This window comes from Berghia stephanieae, chromosome 1, assembly GCF_034508935.2.
Source record: "Berghia stephanieae isolate SIO BIC M18660-M18661 chromosome 1, UCSD_Bste_1.3, whole genome shotgun sequence".
Taxonomy (NCBI): Eukaryota; Metazoa; Mollusca; class Gastropoda; order Nudibranchia; family Aeolidiidae; genus Berghia; species Berghia stephanieae.
In genome coordinates, this window is record NC_088360.1 from 102,204,399 (window position 1) to 102,230,526 (window position 26,128).

At 36.3% G+C, this 26,128-nt stretch overlaps 1 protein-coding gene across 2 annotated transcripts; it reads right to left on the reverse strand.

Moving 5' to 3' along the window:
- Nucleotides 1-20,214: 20,214 nt before the first annotated feature.
- LOC144965025 (uncharacterized) lies at nucleotides 20,215-25,548 on the reverse strand. Of its 2 annotated transcripts, XM_078899891.1 has the most exons (3): nucleotides 25,372-25,548; nucleotides 22,427-22,657; nucleotides 20,215-20,634 (listed from the first exon to the last, which is right to left on the reverse strand). In XM_078899891.1, the coding sequence occupies exons 1-3, from the start codon at nucleotides 25,508-25,510 to the stop codon at nucleotides 20,579-20,581; spliced, it is 426 nt and encodes a 141-aa protein (XP_078756017.1). In that variant the 5' UTR covers nucleotides 25,511-25,548; the 3' UTR covers nucleotides 20,215-20,578. The 2 variants fall into 2 exon arrangements, 1 of the variants encoding a protein (XP_078756017.1); XR_013643964.1 differs by lacking the exon at nucleotides 22,427-22,657 and having other exon boundaries at nucleotides 20,591-20,634; nucleotides 25,372-25,503.
- Between the last annotated feature and the right edge of the window lie 580 nt (nucleotides 25,549-26,128).

Sequence of the window (26,128 nt, forward strand, 5' to 3'; positions counted from 1 at the left end):
TATCCCATTTTCAGGGGGGGGGGGGGGGGGGGGGGGGGGGGGGGGGGGGGGGGGGGGGGGCACATACTGTGTCTTCTATCCCCTTATATCTGTTTTCCAATATGCTTTCTGTCTTTGTCTTGGAATGAGATTACTTGGTTTTGTCCTGGCCCGGCCCGAGTCCTGGCTGGGAGGGAAACAGTCAAATGCATAGTTATTGTTTTGAGAGATGATATTTTTTTCCTTGTAAATCATCTCTCTGTTATGTATTATTATATTTATTTTTAATGTATGATGTAAGCATCTTGAGTGTATTCCTCCTTGTTGGATTTTGTGCTTGTGTCCAGATGAGACTTATAGGTGATCTCAAGCTAAGTACATTGATGGTATGCTCTTGAATCTACATCTGATCCCTATTTGTTCCCAATTCCCCTTTGTCTTACTCTCTCTCTTGGGTGCTTTAATTTTAATTCTAGAACTTTCGACTATCCCATTTTCTTCCTTTTTACTGGCGCTGATATAACCTTAATGTGTTGCAAGCGCTGTAAAACCCTTAAAAACAAAAAACAACAACTATCCCATTTTCTTCCTTTTTACTGGCGCTTATATAACCTAAATGTATTGCAAGCGCCGTAAAACCCTTAAAAACAAAAACAATACTTTATTCTGGCCGCTTATGATAAATAGCAGCAACATTATCATCATCATCATCACCATCATCACCATCATCATCATCATCATCATCATCATCATCATCATCATCATCATCATTGTGCGGCTATGTGGTCTAGTGGTATGACACTCGCTTTCGGGTCGGAAGGTCCTGGGTTCGAGCCTCGCGCTCGGCGCATAATTGAGTCCTTGGAAAAGGTTTTTACTCACATTCTCTCACCGTACTCAGGTGTAAAATGAGTACCTGGCCGTTGACAGCGTTGTCTTTGTCCGAAAAATTGTAATATCGCATAACACTCGAAGTGGGCCGGGAAAACCGGGAAAAGCCGGGAACTTTATTTTGAAATTTCCCGACCGGGAAAAGCCGGGAAAATCGGTGAAAATTGTCTGGGGCCGGGAAAAAGCCGTGAGAAAAATTTAGGTGAACAACAACCCAACATGTATTCTTCCGCGTAATCATTACCCAACCTGCGAACGATCGGCTTAGAGCATGGCAGCAGCCTCTTATGGTTTCCTCACACTACTAGGCCCTATGTTATGACGATCGACCTAATCAGCAAAGTCCGGTCCGCATTCGTAGAGTACACAGACTATTAACATGTTTCCTGTGCATGACGTAATTATAGTGGTTTAGAGTCATCGCTGAAACACTGGAAGACGGCAATGGGATAGTTGCGTCAGTTGTTGAATAAATTATCAGGCACGGTTGATAAGTAAAAAAAACCAATTATGTTGTAGTTACATTTGAAACAAACAAAGTATATCACTGATCTCGTCTCATTGAGATATAAAGAATGATATAAAAATCAAGAAAATCGGCAGATAAATAAAAAAGTTGCTAAAAAAATCGAAAATAAACAAAAGCAATTTTTAAAATCGAATTTATTCGTAAAACAGTTGGTTTTCAACCGATTTTTCTGAAACAAGGACCAATGTTCTTCTTTTTTCAAGCCGATTTCAACAATGTGACTTTCAAATTCCTCAGAATTATATTTTTTACTTTTAGATTTTAGCTTTTAGGCCTACTCAAAAAGGTGTTATATTCCTTGCCACTTGCACAACAATAGCGTAATACATCGACGGCGAGAAGCGTCTTTGTTTCGACCAGCCGGTTCGGTTAGATAGCCTGTGATTGGTCGAAGACTTAAAGACGCTTGATTCACTCAGTCGACTCATCATTGTCGACAAGACAAGAGTGCTAGAAACACACATCCCTCCCCTCATCTTAGTAGTGTGTGTGTGTGTGTGAGCGTGTGTGTTGTTTTTTTTTTTTTTTTTTTTTTGTGTTTTTGACTTGTCATGAATGCGATTGTTAGCTAAGCTAAGAAAGACGGTCGACGTCCTTGGCTACTTTAATTAATTTTCGTGACTTGTTATTCAATTATTTGGAGATGGCAGATTAAGGTCGTTTACTCATTGTAATTTGTACTAAGTTTGTTTTGTCTGTCTCTAGATTAACTAGCTTTATTTCATTCATGTGCAATTCAATAAGTAGGCCACAAGTCTTTGGACGCTACTTTCTCTCTCATAGTAATATTCAAATGTCTTTTTCTCTCTATTGATTTCTCTTCTCTTTGTCTCTTTTCTCCCCATTTCTCTCTCTCTCTCTCTCTCTCTCTCTCTCTCTCTCTCTCTCTCTCTCTCTCTATCTGTCTCTCTCTTTTTTTTAAATATTTTTTTTGCATGTTGTAGGAGGCCTAGACTTTACAGGAATACGTCCAAGTATTAATAGCCAGAGTCAATATATTTCTTTCTCTCAGTCTCAGCCACTCTCTTTTTCACTCACATCTCTCTCTCTCTCTCTCTCTCTCTCTCTCTCTCTCTCTCTCTTTCTCTTTCTCTCTCTCTCTCTCTCTCTCTCTCTCTCTCTCTCTTTTTTTTTTTTTTTTTTTTTTTCCTTTTTTTTTCCCCACGGATGGTGTAGGCTTAGATACTGGATGGCTTGTTATAGTAATATGTACTACGAGTCAATAATTTCCCCCTCTTTTCTGATTCCTCTCTCTCTCTCTCTCTCTCTCTCTCTCTCTCTCTCTATATAATATATATATATATATATATATATATATATATATATATATATATATATATATAGGTAGTGGTAACTGGTCTAGAATTGATGAATATGCTTGAAAATTACTACCTTAAAATTTTCCCTCGAGCCTGGAAAAAACCGGGAAAAAGCAGGGAAAAATATTTTCCTGAATCACTTCTAGGCCTGTAACAGGCGTCATGTCCCGTCCTACATGTTAAATGTTGCTGTTGACCAGGGACCACTTGTAAAACGCTATGAGCACATTTAGTGGATATTGCACTATATAAGGCTCAATTTTCTTATTTATTTTATTTATCATCATCATCGTCGTCGTCATCGTCATCATCATCATCGTCATCGTCGTCATCATCATCGCCATCATCATAGTTATCATCAATATTGTGTTGTTTTCATCAACATTCCTTTACCATTAATTTTCGTCAACGTTGTCTTTATTCACTCATTATTATTATACACACCAATGTGCATATAATTCGCAGTTCTTATATTACAGAACGCAATTATGTGCTCGATTCAATATAATTTTGCGTTTTTAAGAGCAATTCCATTACAACAATGAGCCCATAACAATTTGGGTCATCAGACCTGTAAATAAGTATACGTCGTTATACACTTATCATCATTCACCAACTTACGTTCATAAGCCATCAATCACTGATCAATAGCTTTTTGTGCTCTCATAGTCATAGTGGCAGGGAGGTCATTTTTTGTGTATTCTATCCCCGACAGGCAGGGAGGTCATTTTTTGTGTATTCTATCCCTGACAGGCAGGGAGGTCATTTGCTGTGTATTCTATTCCCAACAGGCAGGGAGGTCATTTACTGTGTATTCTGTCCCCAACAGGCAGGGAGGTCATTTGCTGTGTAGTCTATCCCCAACAGTCAGGGAGGTCATTTACTGTGTTTTCTATCCCCAACTGGCAAGGAGGTCATTTGCTGTGTATTCCATCCCCAACTGGCAAGGAGGTCATTTACTGGGTATTCTATCTCCAACAGTCAGGCAGGTCATTTACTCATAGTCTTTTATCCTCATTGGGACAGAAGGGTCCCTTTGTGTGTCCTTTATCCCCCCCCCCAACCTTTTTCCAACTTGCTTTCTGTCTTTTACTTGGAATGAGATTACTTAGTTTTGTACTGGCCCTGGTCGGGAGGGAAAGAAAAAAATACATTTATTTTTTTGGGAGGTGATACAAAGACCGTACCGCTAAGCCAAGCTGCCTTTTCCTTGTAAATTTTGTTATGTACTGTGTCATGGTCTCAAGTGAGTAAAGAGCTACTCGACTATGCATAAAGATATATGTAGAATGAGGCCCCAGAATTTACTAGTTACTATAAATGAAAAACAATTAACGATTTGTTTACAATGAAATAAAAATAATGATGAAATTTAATTAAAAGAGATAAACAGTGATCGTGGCAGTTACAAATAGAGATATGAATATTTTACGTAACTTATGATAATATGTCAGGTTCATAAGTTTACGTTTCCAGGCAGTTGATGGGCTTGGATGATCTATTCCTCTGATAACAGGATTGGACTCGTAAAATTCCACTTCCAGCAATTGGTAAGAAGTTATTGTGTAGTCCTTTGACAGCGGGCTTGGTTTGATCCTTGAAGATTATACAATCAAAGTTAAAAGCTCCGGCGTCTTAATGGTGTAGATATAATATCTACAAAGTCCCAAAAGATAAAAATCTTCCAGTATATATATAGGAATAGAGCGACTGGCCGTCCGGCATAGATTGTAGAGAGAAGTGAGTGTCAAATGTTAGACCTATCAGCTTTTATAATAAGTGGCTACGTGACAGAATGTAGAACGAAAAGTATTCACTAATTAGAAATTAATTCGAGGAAGGCTATAAAAGGAAAGACGATCTAATATTAGAAGGTAAAGTTTATCTAAGCCTACCGAAATATAACTGGAGTGAGATGAATTCAGTTCTTAATAAAATAAAATTTAATAAGATAATTGTGAACAACCTTTACTGTGACATACTGTTATATTTTTTGTTCAATATATATAATGATATGTAATTAATTCAGCACATTCCTCTTAGTGGGGTCCTGTGCTTGCACGCTGATACTGATAGTGTGACTTATGTGAACCATTCAACTTTGTCTTACGTTTTCTAATGTGGTTTTAATTTTAAATCTAGAGTTGTTCTTTTTTGTTGACAATCCCATTTTCTTCCTTTTTACTGGCGCTGATAAATGACCTAAATTAAAACCAAACTTCGATTTGATATATCATGCAGCGGATGATATTAAAATTCAGTTACACTTACCAAATAATATAACCGTAGTTTGTTTGTGTTTCAGGAGTGATACGTAAAAAGAATTCTTATTATTTACATTTTTTTACAAATTTGTTTGACTATTTTATACGATGTCTGATTTATAATAATAATTATACGTTGGAAATATTAAAAATAATGACTACAATAATTGCTACCTAAAAGCTCCCTGGTGTTTATTGTCTGTATAAATTTAAGCATCTGGATGGGGATCCTAACCTCCCATAGTGGGTAGGAAGGTACATGCTGTGTCTTCTATCCCCTTATATCTGTTTTCCAACATGCTTTCTGTCTTTGTATTGGAATGAGATTACCTGGTTTTGTCCTGGCCCTGGCTGGGAGGGAAACAGTCGAATGCATAGTTATTGTTTTGGGAGGTGATATTTTATTCCTTGTAAATCATCTCTCTGTTATGCACTGTATTATGTTTTGTTTATTATATATCATTTGTAAACATTTGAGTGTATTCCTCTTAGTGGGGACCTGTGCTTGTCTGGATGAGACTTTTAGGTGATCTCAAACTAAGTACACTGATAGCGTGCTCTTGGAACCTACATCTGTTCCCTATTTGAACCCATTCCCCTTTGTCTAAAGCCCTGACCAATACTTTATATATTAGACGGAGGTACGGGACATTTATATAATAACAAGAAATGAAGTGAGTAGGAAAGTACCAGAAGACAACAGAGAATAAATCTTCGCGGCGGCGGTGGGGCTACAACGGACGTTTATATAGAAAGTATGCGCTTGGCTTAGAAGCTCACAACATTGCCATCCGGAAGTATAACTGACCAACACACAAAACTATGTGTAATCTTGAACGTTTGTAGTCTGGTTAATACAGTTTAGTGAGAATAACTCATAAACGCGGATGGTAAAAAATAATGAGAAAAGCAGGAGTGACGTCAACTACGATCTATCTATATGTAAAGACCTTTAGGTGATGGTTGGAATTCACCCTATGACCTCTACGCACTTAAGTTAAAACAATCAATAATTCGAGAATACAAGTCAGTTAAACTAGAGAGCAAAGCTTTCGCTTATTGTCAGAGCGGTCAATGCGCAACAATAGGATGGCGATTATAACTATTACAACCGCTTCTTAAAAACATAAGGTTGGAGTTCAAAATTGTTCTGTATAGCCCATGCTAAATATTTTCCAACGAGTACACAATTACTAGCAAATCTACAATTAAAACTATAAAACTATTTTTTACAGATTGATATACGAATAACTTGCAAACCTTTTTTAACTTTAGGGTAATCCTATCACCCGTTGATTTATAAAATTTGCTAGGGCATACTGATCGGTTATCTGATGTTGTGAATCGCCATCTGGCCAACCTGTTGTTGCCAGATTCATTTACTCGTATCTGCAGAATATATTACAGGATCGATTTCGATCGTTGATGGCTCAGAAGATTCGTCTCGATCTATGTTAATTCACACAATACAGCAGTATAATAATTAAAATAAACGAATACATGCTCATAATATCCTTTCTTTCCCAGCAATATTTTGGGTTCTCCACTAGTAGATAACAAAGTCATTTCATAAATAAGTACTAAATCGAGTAACGCAAGTAACACGTTAATTGCGACACACTGATTTCAGAAATATGTTGTTTTATTTAAAAAAAGAAAATAATAAGAGTGATATTTGTGAAATTGCTGTGTTAAAAGCTACTATATGCCTATCTAGTAAAGATCGAAGGGAAACCGCTTTCAAATGAAAAGCCCAAACGATAGATCAAATTAAATGTTTTAACTGACGCAGCCCGAACGACGAACTGCCATTTTGTCTCGCAGTCTCCCATCCACACCTGCTTCCATTCTCATAGTGGATCTGCTCCCAAGAGTAAAACCACTGTTCGAGCTAATGCGTTATGGTGGGTAACTCCCATAGTGGGCAGGGAGGTACTTACTGCGTCTTCTATCCCCCAACTTGCTTTCTGTCTTGGTCTTGGAATGAGATTACTTGGTTTTATCCTGGCCTTGACCTGATACCCTGGCTGAGAGGGAAACAGTCAAATGTATAGTTAGTTTTGGGAGATAGTTTTTTCCTTGTAAATCATCTCTATGTTATGCACCGTATTATGTTTTGTATACATATTATATATGATTTGTAATCATTTGAGTGTATTCCTTTTAGTAGGGACCTGTGGTTGTGCCTGGATGAGACTTTTAGGTGATCTCAAACTAAATACTTTGATAGTGTGTTTTTGGAATCGACATCTGTTTCCTATTTAAACCAATTCCCCTTTTGTCTTCCCTTTTCGTGGGTGCTTTAATTGTAATTTTAGAACTTTTTACTATCCAATTGTCTTCCTTTTTACTGGCGCTGATATGACCTTTATGTGTTGCAAGCGCCGTAAAACCCTTAAAAACAAAACAAAACAAAATATATGGTGGGGTAAATTTAGCCGATGGATTCTAAATAAATCCATACCTTTGTTATCTCTTCTTAACTCCTATAACATTCGTCCTTCTTATGTGACTTTGTGTCCTTGCTCTGGAATAATAACATTTTGTTTCACCAGGTCCGGTCTGGAGCTTTTACAGGGATTTAATCCTCAGGATAAATTTATATCCCCGAGAGAGATGATAGCATTCTTCGCATGCTATTTTGCGTGATTTTTGTAAATAAAGAGCTGTAACCGACGAATTCATACTTATTTTCAGGTATGATAAATCAAATTGTTATGCGCTCATTGTTGAAATGGATATTCTCAAACCAAGGCAGAGTACTGTCCAATACAACGATGTTAAAACAAGCCCATAAATGTTTTCAGGTTTCAGACCTCCAATTATGTAGATGTGCACTTAGGCTCTATGGGGGTCCCGATAGCTCAGTTGGTAGAGTACTCGCTTCAGACGCAATGGGACCGAAAACGATGGGTACAGTCGAGATTTTTTCGGATCTCCCGGTCCAGCCAGCAGTGATTGGGTAGCTGGGTCTGTTAGATCTGGCGGAAAGTACTTTGCGATAGACCAGCCTCATATCCAAAGGATAGCTATTAATGGTTATTGTCCGTTTCACGCTATAGAAACCGGGATAAACTCCGGCTCTTGGCTCAGAAGGAGTACTTTTGATATTTTTTCTATTTAGTCTGTAACACGTTTTACCACAAGTTTTACATTCCATTGTCACAATCGCCTATTCAAACTAACTATTGTGAATGGAAGCAATGGAAAAAAACAACTTATGATCAATTATTCACGAAATAACTTTTCCATTTCCATAAGCTTTTTGTCAACAGGCCACATTACCGACAACAAGGTCGTAGAGGTCAAATGGGCCAAAGAATCACTTCCATTTATCTATTTCTGTAAATCATTTATTTAAACCACAAAGTTGGAGTCCTTCATTGTCCACGCGTCGCGAACTTCCCCTCCTCTCGTTGGTGTGGGAGACTGCATGTTTTCTCCTTCATTCCGTGACTTTTTTGTTCCTTCCCATATGAGATTCTGTCCTTGTCCAAGACCAATAAAAAAAGGAAGACAGAACAACAATATTGTAGACAACATATAATAACCAAACAATACCAACACAACAAAGAAACACAAACACAAAGCATTAAAAAGCAGCAAAACGTGATCAAAATTTTAAAGTTAATATAAATAGTCGAAAGTCATCTTTCTGATCTTTCGTCAACTTGTGACTCGTCCATACTGTTGGCATGATATGTCCAAAAAGTTATTTGTTTTATCAAATTGAAGTTTATATTGATTAACATGGTTCCAAACTTATTGTCATACTCGCTAACCGGAAGGTTCACATCCAACACATAAAAAGATGGCGTTTGTTGTCGATGGCATTTGATGAAACAAATCTGATTTTTTCGTTTTTCTGACTTGCCAATCTTCATTAAGTAACATTTGAATCTACCGAAAAGAAAGGAGAGATGTGGTAAACTGTACCCATTTCGCTTAAATGACATTTCGAGATTAAGATTATCTGTGCATTGGACACACTTTATGACTTTATGTGTATTCCAGCCAGCATCTACACAACTCGAGTAGAAACCAGAACCCTACTCGGCACACGCAATGTTCACATGGAAAGGGCGAAGAATAAATGTACTTCAGTGAAATATCTTAAATATAACAACAACAACAGAAAGAATTTAAATAGCGCAATATCCACCAAACGTGCTCAAAGTCCTATACAAGAGGTGACTAGCAAACAGCAACACGTATCATTATTAGGCGTTATTATATTTTTCTTCGATGGGAACAATGTTGTTAACGGCCTGATACTCATTTTATACCCGAGTACGGTGAGAGTGTGTGAGTAAAGAACCTTTTTAAAGGTTTCAACTATGCGTCGTTCAGAGCGGAACTTGAACCCTGGACTTTCCAGTCCGAAGGCGAGTGTCCTACCACAAGACCACATAACCGTACAAATCAATACAAAGAGGAGAGATGGGATAAATATTTTAGAAGAGTTTGAGAAATATTCAACAGATCAAAGCTGAGTTAAAGCGGTATACATCCTGAAATCTATAATTTAAGGAAACGTGGCCCATAAAGCCGGAATCCTGTGTTTGTTTTATCACTTGCGATTACAATAGAGCTTATACGAGGTCATATAAAACGGTCATGTGGCATGTGGATGACTATTTTATTTGGACAGTTATTGTCCTGACTTGTTGAGTTTGATACTATATAAAGTGTAATGTTTGTCACTGACACCACAAATCTATGTGCTCGAGGGGAGTATCTTTCTCAGAGCTAATATAAAATATAAATTGTCACTCACATTATATGGCCAAGACGTTCGTTTCTTTGGCTTTCGTCCACGGGACATTATGCCGACTGAAGACGTGGACGAAAGCCACAGAAACGAACGTCTTGGCCATATAATGTGAGTGACAATTTATATTATATATATATATATATATATATATAAAATATATATATAATATATATATAATATATATATATATATATATATATATATATATATATATATAATATATATATATATATATCATATTTCAAGTATAATTATGATCATCTTCTACAATATTGTTTCGAGCATTCGCTCTTTATCAGGAAGACATTTATATATATATATATATATATATATATATATATATATATATATATATATATAAGGAGCTAAGTTGACGTCACCCAGCTCTTTGTTAATATTTTAGACCCTCTTTTAGTTATTAGTTCTCACTAAATTATATGATAAATCAGAGTATAAACGTTAAATGTTACACACAGCCACTAAAGAGGGTCGAAAATAATAACAAAGAGATGAGTAATGTCAACTTATTTCCTTATATATATATATATATATATATATATAATATATATATATATATATATATATATATATATATATATATATATATCAGAGCGTTTGGAAAAAAAAGCAAGTAAGGACTATAATTTCGAATGCACAAGGAAGAAAAATTCTCTTAGGATTACAAATTTCATGATGTATGAATCACAAATGTCTGTCCTTTAATTCACAGCGTAACAAGCAAAGCATAAAAGATGATTCACCGTCTCATTCTTGTCTTGCTCTTCATCACATATGTTTCTTCAACCGTTTCCAGCGAACCTCCAATTTGTAGAGCTGCCGGATACGATCCAGTCCAGCGATCGTGTTTCGAGAACTACAAGTCGCCTGAAACTGTTTTAGACACCAAAAGAGTACCTTCGTTGCAAGTCTGTACCAAACACTGCACAGAAAACTATCTCTGCCAAGGGATAAATTTCATAAAGATTAACTCTACCTGTGTATTAGTTGATTGGTCATCTAACAGCTGCACCGATTTGGAAAAAGAAGAAGGAATCGTGCATTTCAGAAAAATATGGTCCAGTGTAAAATGTGAGAAAAGTCCGGGCTTCGACATTCATAGAATATCCACATGCCCCTCATTAGATAGTTGCTCATCTGGAGGTTGGGAGAAGGTGTACGAAGTAATCTCTTCATCTGACGTCATTTACAGCAATTTAACACAGCTCAAGCATGCCTTGCTAAGAACAGCTCCCGAGGTTCGTTTAATCACTGGAACAGAGTTTGTGAAAACCGTGCAGGAGACAACTTTCTATGTATTTCACCAGTTCTCTGGTCCCGTAATATTTTTTATGCCTCCTACTCAACTAGGGAAACATCGTTTGGTATATTTATATTCTTCAGAAGGAACAATGACCATATACAACGCCACAAAAAATTCGGAAACCACTTCGACCCAACACATTGCAGTTTACATCCAAACTGCTTGTGAAGGGAGAGAAACAGCAAGGCCATTGTATCAATCCGGTAGTGTTGGAGATAGCAATCGAATGAGATCTTGGAAAGACGATCAAAGAAAAGCAAGTACATTTGTAATCACATCAAAACGAGATACTGACTGGGTTGAGATCTTTAGATTGTCCTCTACAATATATGATCCTCGTAAAAACCAGTTTGCTGCCACAACAAAAATTCTTTTGCATTTGAGATCTGACCCGAGAAAACTGCGAACTACATATATAGCCCATATTCGAACTGGTCAACTTATATGCTCCACTCAGTCAATAAAAAAGAGTGCAGAATAAGAAATGTTTTAAACAATGCTAGAAGAACACTGTCATTCACAGAATCACCTTCTTGGTACGCTGAAAGCTGTCGAAAGAAAGTCTATGAAGTGAAGGGAACCGAAGTACACTCAGAATTCAATTTTGAAAACCTAAAAAATGAAATTATTAACAGCTCAGCCCGTATCTTCATCACTGTGGAAGGGGATTGGCATAAACCACCATATGAGACAATCACTTTCGAACCAGATCTCATAATCTGCAAACTAAACGATTCGGCCTGTGAAGCTTTGTCTGTGGACAACCCAGAAATATCCAATGGCATTCTCAACCCGGAAAAACTTGATATGTCCAAAAAGTTATTTGTTTTATCAAATTGAAGTTTATATTGATTAACATGGTTCCAAACTTATTGTCATACTCGCTAACCGGAAGGTTCACATCCAACACATAAAAAGATGGCGTTTGTTGTCGATGGCATTTGATGAAACAAATCTGATTTTTTCGTTTTTCTGACTTGCCAATCTTCATAAAGTAAAATTTGAATCTACCGAAAAGAACGGGGAGATGTGGTAAACTGTACCCATTTCGTTTAAATGACATTTCGAGATTAAGATTATCTGTGCATTGGACACACTTTATGTGTATTCCAGCCAGCATCTACACCACTCGAGTAGAAACCAGAACCCTACTCGGCACACGGAATGTTCACATGGAAAGGGCGAAGAATGAATGTACTTCAGTGAAATATCTTAAATATAAAAACAACAGAAAGATTTTAAATAGCGCAATATCCACCAAACGTGCTCAAAGTCCTATACAAGAGGTGACTAGCCAACAGCAACACGTATCGTTATTAGGCGTTATTATATTTTTCTTCGACGGAACAATGTTGTTAACGGCCTGATACTCATTATATACCCGAGTACGGTGAGAGTGTGTGAGTAAAGAACCTTTTTAAAGGTTTCAACTATGCGTCGTTCAGAGCGGAACTTGAACCCTGGACTTTCCAGTCCGAAGGCGAGTGTCATACCACAAGACCACATAACCGTACAAATCAATACAAAGAGGAGAGATGGGATAAATATTTTAGAAGAGTTTTGAGAAATATTCAACAGATCAAAGCTGAGTTAAAGCGGTATACATCCTGAAATCTATAATTTAAGGAAACGTGGCCCATAAAGCCGGAATCCTGTTTGTTTTATCACTTGCGATTACAATAGAGCTTATACGAGGTCATATAAAACGGTCATGTGGTATATCACTGTCTTCGGCGGATCAATATGATTATATTTACGAGTTTGGAAAAAATGGAACACAGCTCAATTATTTTGAAGTACAAAAATACAAAACTCTAAAAGAATCTGCCTGGTTTAAGAAATTAATTTGGTATAAATCGACGAGACCGTATTCATTGGTCTATCAATATGACCATCTGACGAAAACCATATCAAGAGACCTCGCGGCTGCTATTCTCTCGGTAGCAGACCTGGTACTAGTCATAACAGACCACACTAGGAATGAGATTCAAATCTGGAGAGTTTCCATGGCTTCTTTGACGGTATCAGTTAAGTTTTTCCAGTTACACACACACGAAATTTGTGGTCCACCGTTGTCTGTTTCGGGGTGTGATGGCTCATTGTACAACAGATGGAAAATTGTTTTCCAAGGAACGGGAACAACTTCACAATTTCTGTTTCTGTACAACTGGAACCATTTGAGAGCACCGTGTTCTCATTTTGGTCATAGGCTCAATAACCACAGTGTAAAGGTCTTTGCTGAATGATTTTGAAGCATAAGAATATATAAAACATGATTTTTGTTGTCGTTTTTAACCTTATTATTATTATTATTATTATTATTATTATTATTATTATTATTATTATTATTATTATTATTATTATTATTATTATTATTATTATTATTATTATTATTATTATTATTATTATTATTATTATTATTATTGTTATCATTTTCAGTATATTTAATGTCATATTATCATTATCATCATTATCATCATCATCGTCATCATCATCATCATCATTATCATCATTATCATCATCATCGTCGTCGTCATTATCATCATGTTGTGAATCTTTGTTATATTGCTTCTTTAGTTGATGTTGCCACCAAATTATATACTTATGGCGAAATCATATTATTTCTAATGATTTTGATTTGATTTGATTCGAGCGGTTCCGTAGTGAAAACGTTAAGCTTTGCTACCTTATAAATTCTGGGCGGGGTCCTTTGACCTCCCATGTTGGGCAGGAGGTCACGTTATGTCATCTATCCCTTTATAGCTGTTTTCCGAGTTGCTTTCTGTCTTTGTCTTGGAATGGGATTACTTAATTTTTTGACAGCCTTGCCTGGAGTCCTTGATTGGGATGGAAACAGACAAATGTATGTTTATAGTTTTTGTTTTTTCTCCTTGTAAATCATCTCTCTGTTGTGTATTGTTACTTATGTATTCTGTAAACATTTGAGTATTTTTCTTTTAGTGGGATCCTGTCCTGGTGTCTGGGTGAGACCTTTAGGTGATCTCAAACTAAGTACATTGATGTTATGCTCTTGGAATCTACATCTATTCCCTATTAGAACCAATTCCCCTTGGTCTTACTTTTTCCTGGGTGCTTTGTTTGTAAATCAAGAATATTTTTACTATTCCATTTTCTTCCTTTTCCTGGCGCTGATATGACATAAATGTGTCGCAAGTGCCGTAAAAAAAAAACTTAAAAACAAAACAAACAACAAACAAACAAAAACCCCAACAAAACAAATACCTTATAAATTGTTAGTTTCGTCCTTTAAGGGTTTAAGTGCTGCTTGGTTTCCACTATCCACAGTACATATAATTTCCGTACTACTACACCCTCCAGGACAAATGGAAAAATGTGGAAGAAAAGTTTGATGTCAAAAGACTGTTTCCTATTTCATTGGAATTATAAAACCGCCGTTCCGGAGGATCGGTTACATACCTTGAGTAATTCATCTTCTGGTTTCAGAGTGATGGCATCTTAGTTTCTAGCCTAATTTTATATATATGTATATATATATATATATATATATATATATATATATATATATATATATATATATATATATATATATTATAATTATGCCTTTTCCGCCAAGACATCATAAGATATCGCCGCCTAGGCATTCCACGAAATGACTCATCAAACTAGATGTCTGATGTCAACAGGAATCACCCATGTTGTCCAAATGAGCAAATTTGGGGTTAATAATCTTGCTCAAGGAAGAAAACGAAAGTGCCGGAAGCGGGGCTCGAACTCGGGACCTTCCGGCCCACAGTGCAATGCCTTAACCACTCGGCCACTTTGTCCCATATATATATATGTATATTGGTCTTCAATTAAATATCATCCATCCTCGCTCTTTTACTCCCCGTTATTCTAAAATCTGTACACATCCTGCTGCTAAAATAGTTATGCCACCTTTATGTAACCTATTCATTAAAAATACCCAGAAGGACTGGTTACATACACACTCCCATGGATTTAATGTTTGATGTCAAGACTTTTCTTCCCTATTCTCCTCCCCGATCCGATGGTACGTGACTAAGGAGCAGAGTGGCTCGGCGGTACAGTCTTTGCTTAGTACACCCTCCGTTGTATGGCCTTGAACAAGTCACCTCACGCTAGCTCAATTTACGGCGCTGCAATGTGGCTGCACTGACGCCTGGGTTATTCCAGTCTTCCCTTGGAATAGACCTTAGAGACAAATTTCCCCTATGGGATGAAGAAAGGGATTTTTAATTTGTTAATTTATTTGTTATATTATACCTTAGAGACAAATTTCCCCTATGGGATGAAGAAATAGAATTTTAATTTGTTTATTTATTTGTTATATTAGACCTTAGAGACAAATTTCCCCTATGGGATGAAGAAAGGGATTTTTAATTTGTTAATTTATTTGTTATATTATGATATATGTGACCCAAAGGTCATATCTGGCTATCTGGTATTATGTTTTTGAAGATGAAGCAGACAAAGAACAGAGGATGGAAAGTCAAAATGATGGGAAATAGACGATGCCAAAATGTTGCTTTCGTAACATTCACCCCAAAAATGATTTACTTTATAATTTTGAAAAACAAAGGAGGATGTTCTTTTTCATCAATTTCTCTGGATTGATTCATGAAATATAGATAGAACGAAGTTGACGTCAATCATGTCTTTGTTATTTGTTTGTTTTTTTTGCCATCCATGTTTGTGAGTAATTCTCATTAAACTGTATTAACCAGACTATAAACATTCAAGGTTAAACATAGGTTTGTGTATTGGTCCGTTATATTTATGGATGGCAATGTTGTGAGTTTCTTAGCAAAGTGCACAGCATCTAAAAGCCGAAATCTAATTTCAAAACTAATGTAGTTGGTGCTTTTTTAAGTGTCAAAAATATGGCAATACAATTTCAGCTTTGTCCTCGTTTATTTTCTGTTATTCTATTATTACTAGATCGTGTGACTTTGGTTTATTATTTTTTTATATAACTAATGTAAACGACTTCCTTCCTTGGTTTATCAAAATATATTAGTAGGAGTATGTTTGCGGCGAATGTTTTTTTTTTGTAGTCCTTCAGAGCCATTCGGCCCAAGAAACCGAAGTTTATCGCGGTTTCAATAGCGTGAAATAGACAATAGCTGGGTGGACAGCTGGGTCAGAAAACAATCTCGACTGTACCCCAGATTGATCTCGATCCCTTTGCGTGTTAAGCGAGTGCTCTACCAACTGACGCAGATCATATTCTTTTAATAACTCAATGGGAGCGATCTATATTCATGTCTTCGTCCAACTGAGTCATCAATCACGTGATTTGTTGCTGTCCAACGATTGGACATTTCTGAACAAATGTAAACACGCCGCTTTGTTTATGAAAGTTGTAAACATACCCATGTGTCAAGCTGAACACAATGACCAATCGTAATGTTAGATAGTTCAAAATCTGTGAACATTTTCACTATGTAGATCACTTTGAGCACATTTTGCAATGTAACCAATGACCTCGAGCACATGGAAAGTTAATATAGATCGTGCTCATTGGGAGATCGAGATAGCATCTCTAGCTCTGCCCGTCAATGGGCATGGAAAATAAATTCTCAATCTTTGCTCACTAAAACGCGATAGGAGACACAAATCTATCAATTTCTTGTCTATAAGCCACTTCGTTGCCGTTGTTATAAGGCCTTGAAGAGCGGTGTCACCTGCAAACTTTATTAATGGTACACTCAGGTTTTGACTTCGGCAGTCATTCGTGTATATCGTGAATAATACAGGAGACAATACAGACAATATACAGACAATACACAACATTGATACGCACCAGTGTTTCTGTTATACAGTAAGACATGTTTTGTCCTAATTGAACACATGTGCTCTCTCCGTACAAAAGGTAGTCACTAGAACAAACCCTTGTTGTGACCGATAACAGATTAGATGCACGATAAAAGTGAAGATACTAGAATATAATAACTTACATTAACAACAAACCTGTATCCTTTCTACACCAATGGGTGAAAATGTACAAACCTTAAGAAACATCATTTTGGCAAAGCTATCATTATACTTATACTTATTTACTTACTCTTTTGTCCCTATAGTAAAATAGGCCATCAACGAAGGTCCTCCAATTTTTTCTGTACTGTGTCATTATATCCAAACCTCTCCATGTCGATCCCAAACGCTGGGTGTCCGCTCTTCTCCATGTGTTTTTTTTTTTCGTCCAGGTCAAAGCTTGCCGGGTGACCAATCCATTTCCGTTTTTTCTTCACTTCTTTTTCAAAGGCGTTAAAACGAAACGCTATGATTTAAAGCCAGAGTGGTTCTATAACAAACCTGTATGCAAATGTCCCTGCTTTCAACCCGAATTCGGACGAATTAGCCCAATTCCCCCTTCCAATTTCTATAGCTTTCATTCAACTCATTATTGCTCTTTGACTTTGTGGTTAGCCAAGGGAAGTAAATACGTAAAAAGAACAACCAATCTAAAGCGATTAGATTTCTTCCCCTTGAATTAGACGACATCTCTCTCTCTCTCTCTCTCTCTCTCTCACTCCTCTCTCTCCTCTCTCTCTCTCTCTCTCTCTCTCTCTCTCTCTTTCTTTCTTTCTTTCTTTCTCTCTCTCTCTTTCTCTCTCTCTCTCTCTCTCTCTCTCTCTCTCTCTCTCTCTCTCTAAGCCATTGCTAGTTCCATAGGCGGTGTGAGTGCAGGATTTTGTTACCTTTTACAGCATTTCTAGAAATAAAAAAAAAATCATTAAAAAGAAAAGAAAGAAACGCTTCTGATTGGCAAATTTATTTTAATTGAGAAAAAAATTTTATACTTTCAGTTCTAACAAAGAATCATTTATCGTGCCCTTAACTCTAGTGGTGGTTTGAGCGCATGACTTCGAACCTAACCGCGGAGCTCTCTTACGATTAGGGCGTATCTGGAAATGCTTTCACGGCAATTTTTTTTTTAATTGAGAAATTGGGGAGCAGGCTCTGGAGAAAGATGAAATATGAAAACGTATCTATGAAACAATGCCAGACAAAGCAAGAAAGGAAAATACAATTTAAAAAAGATCCAAAACAATTAGTGGAAGACTGTTTTATTGGGATGGTTTTTTTTCTTTCTTTCTAGTTTCGTCTGGCTATGTTTTATGCACACTTTTTCATCTTTAAAAATAAATAAATGAACCATACCTGCAGCTGTAACAATAAAAGAATAATTGCTTAAGCATTTATTACAATTCACCCAGTTTTTAAAATAGATTCGGAAGAAATCCCCATCAATCGTTTTGAGACGTTTGTAATGTGTAATTCTTAATTTTTTTAAAAAATGGGTTGAATGAGGATAAAAGATCGACAATTCAACAGACGTTAGTTCCAAGTAGGGTGTGATTGAGGAATTTAGAGCAGGTATTTGTTGCCGTCTAGTTCGTTTCTTGAATCTAAATGGATTAAAAGGATATCTTAGAATGCTTCATATAAAAGTATTTATCTTTTGTTTTAAACAAAGGACGGAACAAATACTCCTGGTTGACGATTTATTTTAATTTACATGAAAAACAAATTCGGTCGTTACACAGAATCGATTAGCCTAAACCTAGCGATATATCCAGGGAGGTTGTGCTTATAGGATTTGACACCTAGCGCCGGTCTATATCATCGTCTGCGGTGTATCTGGAAACAAAGCCAAAAAAAAAAAAAAAACAACAAAAAACAACAACATATTTATGGTTGTAACAAAGAATGAATTACCTACTCGTACGTCCATGAGAATCCAACCATTGTTCAAAACGGGAAGAATTCACAAGTCTACTATTTTCAATTCACTCACGCCGACTTGTCATACTAAGTCTGGCTATGTGGTCTTATGGTTTGACACTGACCTTCAGATCGGAAGGTCCTGGGTTCGACCCTCGTTCAGCACATAGTTGAGTCATTGGAAAAGACTCTTTACTCACATTCTCTCACCGTCCACAGGTGCAAGATGAGTACCTGGTCGTTAACAGCGTTGTCCCTGTCCGAAAACAGTGCAAAACAGGCATCGTGTCCCTTTCTCCATGTTAAGTGTTGCTGGTGGATGTAAAGCGCTTTGAGCACTTTTAGAAGATATTGCGCTATATAAAATCTCTTATTTTTTACTTGTCGATTTCTCAAATTATGTTGCTGTGGCTACAGCATGCACTCTTGACAAACAAGTGACTGCACACTTCATTCATAATGCACGTCGATCTAAAACGCACTCAATGTACTGCAATTATTGCTTGAACGATATTGTACTTGATTTCAATTGATCAGATAACTACCGTACTTTAAGGAAGAGTGATAACGGAGATACTTAGGATGGGAACAATACAGACAATGGACGTTTCGAGTATAAATCCCTAGTCAGCACAAAATAAACAAATGCACGTGGAAAACAAATAAACTAAAATGCAATATAGCTTGTATCGTCTGTACTCAATGGTGGTTGAAGTATGAATGAAACGGTTGCGTGGCATGGGTTAGTGGGTTGGGAGTCCCAGGGGTGTGATTGGAATGATAAGAGCAGGTCAGCGTGTGGGAAAGACAGGAACTTTCTAGAAAATAATTGAAGATAAAAGATATAATATGATTTGTCTCTAGGGTCTATTCCAAGGGAAGGACGTCAGCCGCTGTTCAGCCCCGCAAATTGAGCTAGGGCGAGGCAATTTGCTTAAGGAAGGTCACGCTCAAGGCCACGCGGTGATCCAACTCGGTACCTTTCGGGTACGAAGCAATGACCGTACCGCTGAGCCACGATGCCCCATTTTACGATGGTACACCTCGCTTGTTGAAAGCTGACATTAAATATCAGAAAGAATTATAGGGCAGCGTGGCTCAGCGGTACGGTCTTTGCTTCTTACCCAAAAGGTAACGAGTTCGATCACCCAATGCTGCTTTGTGTGGCCTTGAGCAAGTCACCGAGCTTTAGCTCATTTTGCGGCGCTGCACTGCGGCTGACGCCTGGGTTATTCCAGTCTTCCCTTGGAATAGACCCTAAAGACAAATTTCCCCTTGGGGATGAATAAAGGGAATTTTATTTTATCTATGTTTTATTTTTATTTTAGTAAACATAAATGTCTTTCACGGGCACTATGCTTGTGAGGCTTTGTGATATTATGGAACGACAATTCCCTCGTTCGAGTTCCGCATTTGGCGACGTATAAAGTTGAGTCCATGGAAAAAGGTTCTTTATTCGCTTTCTCTAATCGCACTCAGGTACAACATGATTACATGATCAGTCAAACGTTGTCTCTTTTGAAAAAAAAAAGTAGTATCGCCTTACAAACGAAATGTCTCGTCTTACATATTTAATGCCTTTGGAGTACCTAAGTTTAGTTGATATCGTGCTATATAAATCTCCAGTGTTTAACCTACCACTTGGAATTTATTTAATGTCCGAGAGAAGCAGTTGTCAAATGTTAAAGTTAAAATCAGATTCAATAAAAATGCACATCTTTTTATTTTGCAGTTTAAGCCGCTAGATTCATTTCTTTATGATTTACTGACTTAAAGCTGCTCGCTAGCATCGTCGACCGGCTTCCTCAATTTCTGTGCAGAGGCATCTGTAAAAGAAAATTGGATTTATGAAAATTTTACATTGACTGTACACTGTTACACTTTATATTGAGTCAGCTTCAGTGAGGTAAATTATCAGTTGTTCGTTAATTTCATTAAAATCTAGCCGTTGTTCAAAGTAATATTGGCATTCTCCAGCCCACTATTTTGAATGCACTCACATCTTTGGCGGTCGGTCTATTGAGCGAAGTTGTTTTGTGCCGCCCTATATTTTTCAAATTTAGCAGATACTGCTTTTCGTCTCAGTTTTTGAAAATGCCGCTTTTCGTTAACACTCGCGCATCTCTCCTCGAGCCAGAATAGATACATACTATACGAAGGTTGTGCGTCATCACAGACGGCTCTCTTTTTCTTGTTGCCCAACTCGAGGCGGCGAGATGATGTGCGACAATGAGCTGAGGGTGGGGTATGGGGGCTACCATGAGCCAAAAAGTCAACAGGCCGCCCAAGTATTTTATATAAAAGACTAGTTTCTTCTGTTTTAAAACTACGGTTACCCACCTACCCCCACAAACAACTGATACTCTTTACTGCTAAAATAACTACGTCAGGCCGGCAAATTTAGTTTTGCACACCCTGAGGCCTGACTTGGGAGAAATCAAAACCATATCAGTTTTATCATTGGAAGAACAGGTTTGTTGTAATCAAAACATACGGATGAAGAAAATTACAATAAATATAGATTTTGTTGCTATTCGTTTTGTTCAAATAGATTGTATTCATCAATGCGAATCTTACACAAATCATTCACCGAGTAGAGCCCCATGATGCTATAAATAAGAATCCCAGTCCATTAACCCGACAAATAGAGCAGTTCAACTTGTAATTGTAATGTTATTGTCTTTGGAGTAGATAAGTAGTGCATTGAGGTTGGATTTTCTATCCTTCTATTATTGACTGTTATCACAGTTGATATCCAAAGGAAGAAATTTTATACGGCAGCCTAATTGCTGTTGTCATGTTGTTCTTTTAAAAAGATGTTATTCACAAATCCCAATGCACAGACGTGCAATACCAATACAAATATGAAAGAATCCATAGAATTCAGTGATCGGGTGATATACAATTATTTTTTCTCAAGGGTTAGGTCGACAAATGGACCTCTTTTGCATTATGCACGTCGTAAATGCCAATTACGTGAGTACAACTCTTTAAAATTCAAACCACACATGCCCCCCCCCCCCTTTACACAGTATATACAAACATTCTAAAAATTGAACCCAGTAGAACATTGATATTGTGCAATATCAACGGAGTGAGCTCAAGACACTTGAAAAGGGGTCCTAAGCCAATAGCAACATGAAGACGAGACATGATGTCTTTTTGGACGAGATAACATTTTCCTCCAACACTGTTTCCGGTCAGGTACTCATTTTACACCTGAGGACGGTGAGAAAATGTTTTCGATCCATGCCGCCTTAAATAAACAGCCAGCAACCGCCCCTGACTCACATCTTCCTGTCGATCGATCAAGTTGAATTATTGTAGTTACATTTGTCTTTTGCAATAAACAAGTTCTTGCACAGTTTAAACCCGTGGGTATTGCCAGATCTTTTGAATAGAATGGAGATAAAGAACTTTTTACTCCGTCCATGCTATAGAAATTTGTTTCTTTATAACGCGAATAGATCGGCGCTACCATGACTTCAAATTCACAGATTGATATATATATTGTGTTTTTGAAGACGTATACGTATCTTCCAGTTACAACCGTATCGCAAGTAAAATTAAAGGGACCGACAGCAGGCAGAGTTCCCGCGTAATAAAAGCAAAGCTGACCGTTAAAACTCCCGTCTCCATTTGGAATCGGTAAAGGATTATATTCTGAAACGTAGACGGAGAAGTCTTTGAGATTTAGATAGCGATTTCTATTGGTGATGACGATGGAATGGATGAGATATGAGGAGAGAAGATCCACGGCCCACCAAGGGTCATTACCACTGGATGTGTGAGTGCAAGATTTCGAGCTGAAGTCGGGGTCTTTGTTGCCGTCGACGGCAAAACTGGAATCTGGGAGAAGAGAAAAGATTAATATTATGTGGGTCGATCTAAAGAATTGGTCCACATTTTGCATTAATGACAATTCATGTAGGTCGATCTAAAGAATTGGTCCACATGTTGCATTAATGACAGTTGAGTTAATGGTTAAGATGTAGATCATTATCTACATGTTGTCTACATGTTGCCTTTTAATTAATAAAAAAATCTTAAAAAGTAGTTCCAGCGACATGGGACTATTTCCCACGAGCGCTTCACATAACATATTAAAATGAATACTGGATACAAACAATAATCAGTATTCCATAGGTAAGATATGTTTACTCAAAGCTCCTCCTCCTCCTCCTCCTCCTCCTCCTCCTCCTTCTTCTTCTTCTTCTTCTTCTTCTTCTTCTTCTTCTTCTTCTTCTTCTTCTTCTTCTTCTTCTTCTCCTCCTCCGGCACCTCCTCCTTCTACTAGCAGTGGTAGTATTAGTTGTAGTTGTAGAAGTAGTAGTAGTAGTTAGTAGTTGCAATAATAATAATAATAGTAGTAGTAGTAGTAGTAGTAGTAGTAGTAGTAGTAGTAGTAGTGGTAGTAGTAGTAGTGGTAGTATTAGTTGTAGTTGTAGAAGTAGTAGTAGTAGTAGTAGTAGTAGTAGTAGTAGTAGTAGTAGTAGTAGTAGTAGTAGTAGTAGTAGTAGAGGTATGCGGCTATGTGGTCTTTTAGTATGACACTCGTTTTCGGATCGAAAGGTCCTGAGTTCGAGCCTCGCTCGGTGCATAGTTGAGTCCTTGGAAAAGGCTCTTTACTCATACTCTCTCACCAGACTCAGGTGTAAAATGAGTACCTGGTCGTTAAAAGCCGTTGCTGTTGGTCAGGGACCCTTTGTAAAGTGATTTGAGCAGGTTTAGTGGATGTTTCTCTATATAAAAGCTCAAGTTTTTTGTTTTATTTGGTAGTAGAAGTAGTAGTAGTAGTAGTAGTAGTAGTAGTAGTAGTAGTAGTAGTAGTAGTAGTAGTAGTAGTAATAGTAGTAGTAGTAGTAGTAGTAGTAGTAGTAGTAGTAGTATAGTAGTAGTAGTAGTAGTAGTAGTAGTAGTTGTAGTAGTAGTAGTAGTAGTAGTAGTAGTAGTAGTAGTAATAGTAGTAGTAGTAGTAGTAGTAATAATAGTAGTAGTACGATGGTGGTGGTAATAATATTCCCAGTTTCATTTTCATATATTTTAGAGGCGATAACTGTACACATAGATGCATCATTTTATCAAGTACTATCTCGTTGGAAGGAAAATGCGATAATCGAATTTAAAATGAAATGATTGGAGATAGGAAATTATTTGATCATTATCTGTATTATTATTCCCCTTTAGGATATTTTTAGGGAAACCCCGATTTTATTATCGTGTAATAGTAAAAATATTACGAGGCGTCCCTTTCAAAATTTGTAAAGAAAAAAAAGTTAACGAAAAAACAAAAAAACAAAAAAACAACAACAACAAAAAAAACCCCAACAAATACAAACAGAAACGTAGCGGTACAAGAATATTTGTTTTCTCCACTGATCCGGTTTTACTGAATATAGATTTTGACACCCAACGAAAATGATGATGATGATGATGATGATGATGATGATGATGATGATGATGATGATGATGATGATGATGATGATGGTAATAATAATAATAATAATAATAATAATAATAATAATAATAATAATAATAATAATAATAATAATAATAATAATAATTATTATTATTATTATTATTATTATTATTATTATTATTATTATTATTATTATTATTATTATTATTATTATTATTATTTTATTCTTGAACTCCTGTGTTTGAGATCGTAGCGGCACTCGTGATATCCATGTAACGCAATATGCACTTGTTTGAAGCAGCTGTTATAACCTAATTCATTATGGGCTCAATCTTATAATGTAAATCTAAAAAATAAAAATGAAGCCAAATATTTTCCCCTACAACAATGTTAAACTTGGCACATACTTACGTTCGAATTTCAGATCTGCATGTATATTTATTCGTCGATTCAATATCCAGATCGCTCGGACAGGGTACCAGTTCGATGTGGTAGGTCATAGATTATAATCAAAAGCTGATTTAAAGTCAAGCCATGTTGGAATCACAAAAATCCAGCAACACCATTGTAAAAATTAATAGTATTAGACTATTCTAAAAATTCATACACCATTTTTAAAGATTAATTTGTAAAGTAGTAAGTAGTTTTAATGTCATAATGTTGCAATATTATAATCATATTCTGTTGTTGTTAAATTGAATTAGTATCACTTTTCCATCAAACTTGTCTTACTGTAATATGTTTTGTTTTATATCACGGTAAAGCGCATAGAGCCTGTGACAACGGTGTACCGCGCTATATAAATGCCATTTATTATTGTTATTCTTATTCTTATTCTTATTATTCTTATTATTCTTATTATTTTTCTTCTTCTTCTTCTTCTTCTTCTTCTTCTTCTTCTTCTTCTTCTTCTTCTTCTTCTTCTTCTTCTTCTTCTTCTTCTTCTTCTTCTTCTTCTTCTTCTTCTTCTTCTTCTTCTTCTTCTCTTATTATTATTATTATTATTATTATTATTATTATTATTATTATTATTATTATTATTATTATTATTATTAATTATTATTATTATTATTATTATTATTATTATTATTATTATTATTATTATTATTATTATTATTATTATTATCATTATTATGGTACTTACACGCATTCCAACCCGTGTGCTTTTGTCTTGTGGGCTTACCCAACGCAACATTTACATATTCGTCTCCGTTTGTTTCAAAACAACTATAATATAATGTCAGCACCGACACACAAATCAAAACCCTAGAATAATATTCCATGGTAACAGTGGAAGTCTTACTAAAATTACTTGCCACAAACTTTTTCATTTATATCTCACCGCTGATTCCCAGGAATATGTTCAAGGACCCCCTGTATCATCTATTATTTAATATGAAGCAATTTTCAACTACCTCTAAAACAATCATAAAGGAAATGTTTTATGGGGTTAATTGAGTTCAATTGAGGTACGTGGGCTAGATGTTTGATATACACTTAGTTTTCTTTTTCTTTTGCGTTTTGCACTAATTTACACGTTGCAGTTCAAAGGCACATGATATCTGTCAGTAAATTAAAATCAGTATTCGTGTGTAAAGGCCGCATGAATGATTTATTTGGCATGATAAATTCGTTTCATTAAAAAACAAATCAATTAAATTTGTAACACAAGCGCGCGTTAACAGAGATAGATAGATAGATAGATAGATAGATAGATAGATAGATAGATAGATAGATAGATAGATAGATAGATAGATAGATAGATAGCTATGATGAGGTTCATTTTAATATATTGATAGTTGAAGGGCGAGTTCTCTGTCCAAAATTTTAAGGACGTCCTTTTTAAGTATTTATTGGAACCTAAAAGTTATTGTATTATTATCACCTCATTGTTAGCCTGA

Bases quoted from the DNA above. Each gene is read 5' to 3' on its own strand.
- LOC144965025 (XM_078899891.1), bottom strand. From the start codon at position 25,510: ATGGAATATTATTCTAGGGTTTTGATTTGTGTGTCGGTGCTGACATTA. The intron at 22,658-25,371 runs GTAAGTACCATA...CTCTTCTCCCAG, and splicing joins GCACACGGGTTGGAATGCGT to ATTCCAGTTTTGCCGTCGAC. The intron at 20,635-22,426 runs GTCAGCTTTGCT...TTTCTTTTACAG, and splicing joins TGGAGACGGGAGTTTTAACG to ATGCCTCTGCACAGAAATTG.